The 9,716-nt window shown below is 38.6% G+C and overlaps 1 protein-coding gene across 8 annotated transcripts in view; it reads left to right on the top strand.

Annotated features, from left to right (window-relative positions):
• ATP10D (ATPase phospholipid transporting 10D (putative)) overlaps positions 1-9,321 on the top strand; it is a 145,704-nt gene extending 136,383 nt beyond the window's left edge. For 6 of the 8 annotated variants that reach the window (XM_037829729.1, XM_037829731.1, XM_037829733.1 and 3 more), the window contains 3 exons: positions 810-914; positions 4,768-4,955; positions 8,255-9,321. In XM_037829729.1, the coding sequence (XP_037685657.1) occupies positions 810-914; positions 4,768-4,955; positions 8,255-8,579 (618 nt within the window). In that variant the 3' untranslated portion in view covers positions 8,580-9,321. Of the gene's footprint in view, positions 1-809; positions 915-4,767; positions 4,956-5,268; positions 5,505-8,254 lie in introns of all 8 variants that reach the window. The other 2 variants (XR_005215851.1, XM_037829730.1) reach the window with 2 other exon arrangements.
• The last annotated feature ends 395 nt before the right edge of the window (positions 9,322-9,716 follow it).

Genomic DNA, 9,716 nt, shown 5'->3' on the forward strand with positions numbered 1-9,716 from the left:
TGATGATTGACTGATTAAATTATTTTAAAACCCCACAATATATTAGTTAGTGGATAATATTTGGAGAGAAGTGCCCATTTCGTTCTTTTTGGGTCTCTCATTAGCCCTGTACCACTTGATAATGGTTGCCAATGATTTGAATAAGATTGAAGGGCTGGCTATATAATTAAATGAGTCAAAAACAGTATGGTATTAAGAATGAAATACATGATAGTTTCCAAGTTAACAATTTCTATTCTTTATTCAAATAAAATCACTTGATTTAACCCAACTAGAATGCTTTGGTTGTTCTTCATTTCAAGAGGAATATAGACAAGAAAACCAGTAAAGTATTCAGAAGAGAATGACTAGGATGGTGAAATATCAGAAAATTATGTCATTTGAAGAATAGTTAAGGACTTGAAGACATATACTTAGGAAAGGAAGGGGTATTTACTGAGGAGAGGAACAAACTCAGAGTGGCCATAATAGTTGCTTCAAAGGTTTGAAGTTCTGTTAAGTACAACAGATTTAATGTTTTTTATATACCTTAAAGAGAACTATAAATGAAAAGTTCCAGGAAGATGAATCATGATTCAGAAAAAAGAATTCCAACTGAAACATTGAAAGAGTAAATATCCTATCTGGGAGAGAGTCATTCTCTCTTTTCTGGGAATATTCAAGTTTATCCTAAATAACCGATTATTAGAAACATTGCAGAAAGGTCCTAAGTCTCAGTTGTGCCAAAGATTAAAATGATCATTTAGGGGCCTTCCATCCTCGAGTGCACTCAACTTCCAAGTCAACCAATTGTTGTCATCTCTTTGCAGACCTACCAGGGCTCAGACATTGACATCTTTACATTTGGAAACCCTCTAAACACAGCTGCTTTGTTCATCATTCTCCTCCATCTGGTAATTGAAAGCAAGAGTTTGGTGAGTGGTTTTCCTCCCTCTGACTCTGTATGCTCTGGGGAAATGTCTGCTTTTGGCAGTGGCCCTGGTAAGCCTTACAAGCAGTAATGAGAAGAGTAATGTCTCGGCGGAAGAAGGGTGATTCACGGCTGCTCTTGTTGATCGTTGAGTGCCATTATGCTGAGGTTGACATGAGGCCAGGGAAATGAGAAAATATAGGCTTTGTCCCCTTGATGATATCTGTGGATAATGGTTCGTGGAGGTGGGAGTCAGGTTGGAAAACAATCATCTGTTTAGGGTCAGCATTCTTTATGACCAAGCTGATACCTTTCAACTGAAATAAAAATAGGTGTGCCATAATCCTGGTATGCTGCCTTTAGTAAGTAGTGACTTTATGCATCTCTCATAATAATAAAATTTATCTTTCTTCCTCCAGAATGTCTACCATTCATTTAAATCTGAGTGTTTTCAAACTTAGCTGCTGACTTACTGATACAGTTAAGTCTGTTGATCAAAATGATTGCAAGTATCTCACCATGGCAAAGCTAATGTGTAGGACTCAGATGGTGAACTTCATTGTCAACCTTCCTTAGCAGATGTAGAGCATTTCACCCATCTCTGGAGAAGAAAATACCTCTTTGTGGTTCCTTATGCTGCTCACTTCTTTGCATCCTCATGGCCTCTGTTGTACTCTAAGCCAGCATCATCTCTTCCTGGACTATTGCTACAGCCTTCTATTTAGTCTTCCCATCTCTTCATTTGACCCCTCAGCCTTTTTTCCACATAGTGATCAGAATCATATTTTTTGAAACAGTCATCAGATCTTATCACTCTGTCTTGTGTAAAACCTTTCAATGGGTTGGAATAAAATCTGAAAGCCTTAATGTGACTGATAAGGCCTCATGCAACAACACCCCTGCTTCTCTCTCCAGCCTCACTTCTACTTATTCATGAGTTGGAGCCACACTGTCCCTCTTTCAGTTTCTCAGATGCACTAAGCTCTTTACCACGTCAGAGCTTTAACATCTACTGTGCCTTCTTATGGGAATATTCTTAGTTCCCCCTTGCATCCCTGTGCTTTAGCCAGCTTAAATGTTTCTTTTGGACTCTAGATCTCAGCTCAAGTGTTACTACACAAAAGAGCCCATCCCTCACCACCCATTCTTTCATACCATCCTGTTGTTTTCATTCATAGCTTTGATAATTATTTATAATTAGACATTTAACTATGTGATTATTTGATTCAGGTTTATCTTGCACAGTAGATTATAATCTCTATGAGGTAGAGTTCATGCCTGTTTTTTGTTTGCCACTGGATACCAGTGTCTTGGACAAGATTAGCGTACAGTTGGAAATAAAAAATATTTGAATGATAAATGATAACTGGCTAGATCTTTGGAGTTTATTTATCATCCCTAAAATGGATGCTTTTCAAACCGGAAGCAGCTGAACAAATGTAGACTCTATAATAAATTCTAAAGCAGGGTACAGTAATTGTTTTTAACATCATTTCCTTTGCTTATAACCTGCTATAATCACCCTATAATCCCAAAGCATAGTAAAAGTTTAATATCTGTGAATATCAGATGGGTTGTAAAAGGAAATTCTAAGTGAAATGTTTGGAGTTGATTTTTTAATCGATTAAATTTTTAGGAATTGCGTAGGTGCTTCTGTTTACCACCTAAGGAATTATCATAGGTTCTGACATTTATTAGCGTATCAGTCTGAGTTCACTGATTATAGCAGCAACAATAATCTAATCTGGCTAACCTGAGCAAGTAGGAAATTTATTGTGTCTTGTGCTGGGGGAGGCAAGGCTAGAGCTCATGACTTCTGTGTGCCCCTTCCCCCAAAAAAAGTCAGCCCTTTTGAAAATATGAATCTATTTCCCTTCATGCTCTTGCCCGCCACCACTCTCATTACCACTTCCCACCTTCCTGCTGGTTTTTACCCAGTGTTCCTTTTCTTTAATTTCCTTGCATCAATTCATGAAATGACTGAACTCCATAAAGCCACCATCTTATTTAACAAAAGCACATATATCTTAAGGAAAAAAAAGTGGGGGGTTGGGAGGAATAGGGCTTAGAAAGAAGGAAGGTCATTTATGCAAGGAAATGAAGAAGGGAGGGAGGGAGAGAGGGAGAAGAAAAGGAGGAATCATTGCTTTTAGAGGCATGATGACCTTAATCAAGGATTTAGCCAAAAGCTTTTGAACAGTTTGTACCTTTTACAAAATTGAATAGTCTTTGTGACCCTTTTGAGAGTATCTACCATGAGGGAAGACTCCAAGATAAAGGAGAATATTTAAAAAAAAGAAAATACTGAAGAAAAGGAGAGTATTGTATCTTGCTTGAAAATTTGTTTGAAAATAATAGCCCTGAAAAATCTAAAATATTAATCAAGTCAGTGTTCCCCCAAAATGAGGAACCACTAATAGAATGAGTTGGTACTTGACACTACACTAAATAGCACTGGATATTGCATAATGAAAAAGTGATTCTCTTTCCATACTTCTGATAATGTCAAAGAGGAAGTCTGTTTGATGCTGTTATGTTTTACCACAATAACTTGTGCTAATTTTCCTTTATAACAAAGACAAACAAGACTCTAGTCTCAAATGGCAGGTGATGCTGATGTTACATTTAAGGTAGTGATATGGTTTTCTTTTTAAATAAACCTATTTAAATAGCAAACCAGTTTAAAGAAAAATATTGAGAAAAATAATATTTAAAATAGCATTATAATGACACTATCTCACTTGCCAAAAGCACATATACCTTAAAGGAAAAAAGATCAGGCAATAGGGTTTAGAGGGAAGGAAGTCAAAATGGATATGTCAAGAAAATTCAGGTGATGTTATATCAGTTAGCATAGAGTAGGCCATGGTGTATTTAAAAAAAAACTCACTGGCATGACACAACGAAGATTTATTTCTTGGTCATCTAAAGTTGCAGATAGCTCTAGAGAAACTGTCCTCTAAAGGGCAGCTCAGTGACCCAGGCTGGGTTTGTGGCTGTAACATTTGGAATCGAATTTCTTATTCAGCATGGAAGGAAGGGGACAGCATGGAAAATTGCACATTATCAGTTCATGTGTCAATGTGGCAAGATAGTGGTGTTCGGTTGTTTGGTCAACCAAGCACTGGCCTGATTGTTACTATGAGGGTATTTCATGGATTTAAATCATTAGTCAGTTGATAACGTCTATGGCTGATTATAGCTATAATCAATAAAGGAGATCGCCTCCAGCAATGAGAGGTCTCATCCAATCAGTTGAAGGCATTAAAGAGAGAACTGGTGATTTCAGCAGTCAGAAAGAATTTTTATCTCTATTTTAGCCAGCCAGCTTCTCCTGGGGAATTCATCAAAACCTTCATCAGAGTTCCCAACTTGCAGCCTGCCTTATGGAATTCAGACTTGCTAATTCCCACAGTCTCATAAGCTAATTCCTAGAATAAATCTCATAATATTTACATACATACATATATGTGTGTGTATGTGTGCGTGTGTATGTGTATCCTGTCCATTCTGTTTCTCGAGAGATCCTTTAATGAAGAAACAGACCAATGAGTGACTATATGAAAAAAATTGAGAAAATCTAGACACCTTAGGCACATGGACAATACAGAATAAAGTAGTCGGCTGAATTATCTTTTGGCAATTGATTTCCTTTTTTCAGAATTCATCTGGTGATATGGGCCATTCATGAAAGATGCTCTTCTTGCCTTATCTCTTCAGCACTTTGTGTTTTGTTTGCAAAGCTTTCTTATACCACTCCCCCAATGTTTAGCCATGTCTCTTGGAGCAGATTTTGTCAGACGTGAAACCCTGTCAGTGAAAGAGTGCCCATATTACCTGCTCTTCTTGTCTTGCAGACTTGGATCCACATGCTGGTCATTGTTGGTAGCATCTCGTCTTATTTTTTCTTTGCCTTGACTTTTGGAGCCATGTGCGTAACGTGCAACCCACCATCCAACCCCTACTGGATTATGCAGGAGCACATGCTGGATCCAATGTTCTACTTAGTTTGTGTCCTCACAACCTGTATTGCTCTTCTGCCCAGGTATGACATTTGTTTTATCATCAACAGAGTAAATGGAACTATAGGCTTGTAGTTCTTCAAGCAACTACTGAGAATAGATGGCAGACTGTCCTGCTTAGTGGGGGAGAAGTCAACCTGTGTACTCGTTAAAACATTGGTTTCTGCTATTTTAACAGAGAACAAAAGTAGCTTAAGCAAACTGGAAGATTTACTTATCTCTCATATAAAAGTCTAAGCTGGTTGGCAGCTCACAGGGATAGGGCAGCTCTGCTTCATGAGATTATCCAGGGACCCAGATCCCTTCCTCTGTCTTTTTGCTCTGCTTCCTCCCAAGAGCGTTGCCCTGGTCTGCACGCCCATCAGCATGTCCACATCCCTGCTGGCAAAGCAGGGGAAGGAAGGAGCTGGAGGACAAGCAAATTCCACTCTTTAATTCAAATGGCATGACCCAGAAGTTGCACACATCACTGCTTATGTCTCATTAACTATAACGTAGGTATGTGAATTCCAGCTGAGTGGCTAAAATCGGAGAGTTTCTAAAAGGAAGAAGGGGAGAATGGATACTGGGAGGCAAGTAACAGTCTCTATTGCAGTCTGTAAAGACTAACAAATATGCAGCTTTCTTTCCTTATCTGACTTGCATTATCCTCCCCATTTCAGTTTAACCCAATTTCTAACATTGCATGGGAAGGAAATGGCTAAGAGATATGAGTGGGTTTGTACCTGTAAATTTTTTGAATTCTAATAGAGGTCTTCCTCTTTAAAGTTTTATGAAATCTGTTTTACTGAAAACAAAATAGCAAATAGTTGTTCTCCCTTTATAGATAAAACATTAGAGTCAAATTGCTGATTTCATATTAATCAATAGCAGGATGCTGGCTGTTTCTGTAAGTAAAGTTTTGGAACATAGTCATGCTATGTTCAGCTACATATTGCCTATTGCTTTTCTACCACGGTGGAGTTGAGTAGTTAGACTGTCTGGCTCACAAAGCCTAAAATGTTACTTTCTGACCCTTTTCAGAAAACACTTGCCAGCCCTGATCTGTAATACCATCACAAGACAAAACAGACACAATCCCTTTGTTTTATGGGTCTTCTTCTAGAAATGCAGAAGGAAAGCTCATCTGAGTCATTTTATAGTGGTTATCATTGCACATTTAACACTGTTAAACTGAGATGCTTCTTTATTGCTTACTGCTTTTACCTGCTTTCAGATTTAAAGCTGGCAAGATGAACTTGTAGAATTTCTGAAGAAACAATTGCTTTATGGTTAAAGCTTTTAAAAATTCTGTAAAAAGCATTTACAGTACAATTCCACCCAATATAGTGTGGTAGGCTAAAAATAATCCCCCCAAAGATATCTACATCCTCATCTCTGGGATCTCTGAATATTACCCTATATGGGAAAAAAGGACTTTGCAGATGTGATTAAATTAAGGAGCTAGGGATGAGAGATTATCTTGGATTATCCAGGTAGACCCAGGTGTGCAATCACACGTCTGGAGAAGAGGGAGGCAGAGGGAGGTTTGGCACAAACTGAAGAGAAGGCAATGTGATCATGGAAGTAGGGATTGTAGTGATACAGCCACAAGCCAAGGAATGCTGGCAGCCACCAGAAACTGGACAAAGCAAGCAACAGGTAACAGAGCAAACTGGAGCCTGTAGAGGGAGCGAGGCCCTGCCAACATCTTGATTTTGGCTCAGTGAAACTGACTTGGACCTTCTGGTCTCCAGAACTGTGAGAATAAATTTCTGTTGTTTTAAGCCAGCAAGTTTGTGATAATTTCTTAGAGCAACTATAGGAAATACATATAATACTAATGGTACTTCTCAAATTGAATCTTGAAAATGCCTATGAATCACCTGGGGGGATTGATAAAATGCAGATTCTGATTCAGTGTGTTGCATGTGGGGCCCGAGATTCTGCATTCCTAACAAACTGCCTCATTGCTCCTGCTGCTGATCTGGAGCCCACACTTTGAGTAGCAAGGTAGCACCGAGATGTGGTAAGGTAGGAGGTTGTAGAACATGTCACAGATGGGGATACATCAGTCCTCTGTAATTCAGTGCTGGACTTGGTTTATTCCACATTTTTAAACATAAATTCTTCAGCCCCTAATTTAGACTTTCACCCTGAACAGCAGGCCTCACTGCTGATAACTTAGTATCATTTTCCTCAAGGCTTTGATTCCCTGTGTTATCTTCCAACGCTTTATGTGATGATTGTAATTTCAACAAAAACCTTTTTGTCTCTACCTTTGGGCTCTCTGTTTTCTGCCCTTGGTGGCCATTAGAAAGGCTGATTAAGTAAAAAAATGCTCACAAATTTAGGCTCTTCTACCAGAGTTAAGAGATCTGAGAACAATTAGAGCAGTGCTGTCATGGAGTGAACTCAGTATCACGGACTTCAGAGTCAGAGCTGGATTAAATACTGGCTCCAGCACTCACTAGCTGTGGGACCTCAGCAATTACGTTCCTTCTCAAACCCCTATTTACTCATCTATAGAACAGAAATAACCATAGAAACAACCCTGTAGTAGGCTGAAATGTAAAATGGTAACTTACATGGGAAAAGGGTCTTTGCAGATGTGACTAAGGATCTAGAAATGATCCTGGATTATGCAGGTGGGCCCAAATGCAGTCACAGGTGTTATAAGAGCAAGGCAGGAGATCTGAGAGACAGACAGGGAAGAGGAGTACGCAATGTGAGCCCGGGTGCAGAGATTGGAGTGATGCCGCCACCAGCTGTCAGGAGTGCCAGCAGCCACCAGGAGCTGGAAAAGGCAGGGAACAGATTTTCCCCTACAGCCTCTGGAGGGAACTCAACTCCGCTGGCCCCTTGCTTTCAGCCCAGCAATACTGATTTGACTTCTGACTTCCCAAACCATGAAAGAATAAATTTGTGTTTTAAGTCACCAAGTTTGTGGTAATTTGTCACAGCAGCTATAGGAAACTAATACAAATTGCTAGCATTTTTGAATACTTAATTATGTGCCAATACTTAATCTGCTTTGCTTGCATTATCTTTTTTAACACAATTTAATACATCAAGACTATGCTGTAACAGCTACTGATATCTCTACATTACAGAATTAATTTGTATTTATTTAAAAAGCATTTACTGTGTTCTCAGTGGTTTTCAAATATTAATTTGTTTAATATTGTTATTATCTCCTTTTTATAATTCATTTCCCCTCCTCTTTTACCTCAAGGAGGCAAGTAACCGCCAGACTGTTTTACTTTTTCTACTTTGTAATTTTTTGTGTGTCACAGGATGCATTTGGGGTGAATGTAATTCTATGATGCTCTTTGTGTCCTAGGTTTGTATACCGAGTTCTTCAGGGATCCCTGTTTCCTTCTCCAATTGTGAAAGCTAAGCACCTTGACAGACTGACTCCAGGGGAGAGGAATGAAGCTCTCAAGAAGTGGAGAGAAGCTGGGGAGATAGGTCAAGTGACATCTCAGTATGTTGATCACTCAGCTGCTAAGTCAGGTAGAAGACCCATGTCTGGCCCTTCCAATGCCTTTGCAATGAGGTCAGCAACTTCTTGTGCAACTGAACAAGGAAGCGTATCTGTATGTGAAACTGATTTAGACTCAGACATGCCTAAGGCCTCAGAAATGGCTGGACCCCCAGAGGGTTAAAGAAAGCGGAATACCCTCCTTGGAGTTGCAACTATTCTTGCAGGTTTGGAAGAGGAACTTTGAAGAGGCACCTCTACCAAGCAAAAACAGCTTGGATTTTTTTAAGGTATACAATCATTTTAATGGGCTTGGAAAAGCCAACATGATGACTTATATTGTGTGTTTGTAGATACATTTTTGACCTGGATGGATTTCAGGGAAGTGAAATATTTAATTCAAAATCAAATGTGTTTATAGAACTTTTTGGATTTTGTAAAACATTTAAATTTTCTTAAAAATGCAAACTTTTTTTTTTTTAAAGGGGGACTCGTTTGTGGTATATTTATTCTACTGAGAGATCGTCTCTGATTCTTGGGAAATATTTTATCTGAGCAGGCTCCAATTTGAAATTTTTTTAAGAAATTAAGAAAAATGTAGCTTTTAGATTGATTAGTTAGAGCTCCAAGAATATTTCCACAAGGAGAAATGTTATAAATGGTTAATTTCCAGATAAATTCCCAAGATCCTTTTAAACAATGGACCTAAAATAGGGTAATAATTGCACTATTTAAAATACAGTTAGCAATTGTTATTAGCTTTTTATTTCCTGTGGGAAGAAACCTTTGGTCTTCTGACTGAGAAGTTAGGTAAACTTCTGCTCATTTCAGTGTTCTCTTGAGGTGGAGCCTTTGTTAGGAAGGGGCAGGAAGGATGCTAGAATATATCAGTGTTCCTCTCTCTGCTTTCATCAGGAAAAAAAAAAGACCTTTCATGAAGTCTGCCTTTGCCCAGATGTTCTGGCTGGGAAACAGAGGTTATAGGCAGCAGATAGAATCAGCCAAGCCTGCAGCCCATTTGACAGTTTCCTGTGTTTTAAAACTGACAACAACCTGATCAAAATGAGATAATTTCAAAACCATCTTCAAAAGACCATTTGAGAGTTATACTACCCTACAACTTTTCTGGTATTGTAGTCTCTCAAATTAAGGTATTATGACTTGAGACTAATGCAGATTGTTCTCAGAAGGTTTCCATCAGGTTTTTAGAACAATTTATTTCTCAATACATTTTAGGACGTGAATGTGTATAGCAAGTTAACTGCTGTTGCAAATCATGTATGCTGGTTTTAGTTGGAACAAATAAGCCTATTTATACCAA

This window comes from Choloepus didactylus, chromosome 3 (assembly GCF_015220235.1).
Source record: "Choloepus didactylus isolate mChoDid1 chromosome 3, mChoDid1.pri, whole genome shotgun sequence".
Taxonomy (NCBI): Eukaryota; Metazoa; Chordata; class Mammalia; order Pilosa; family Megalonychidae; genus Choloepus; species Choloepus didactylus.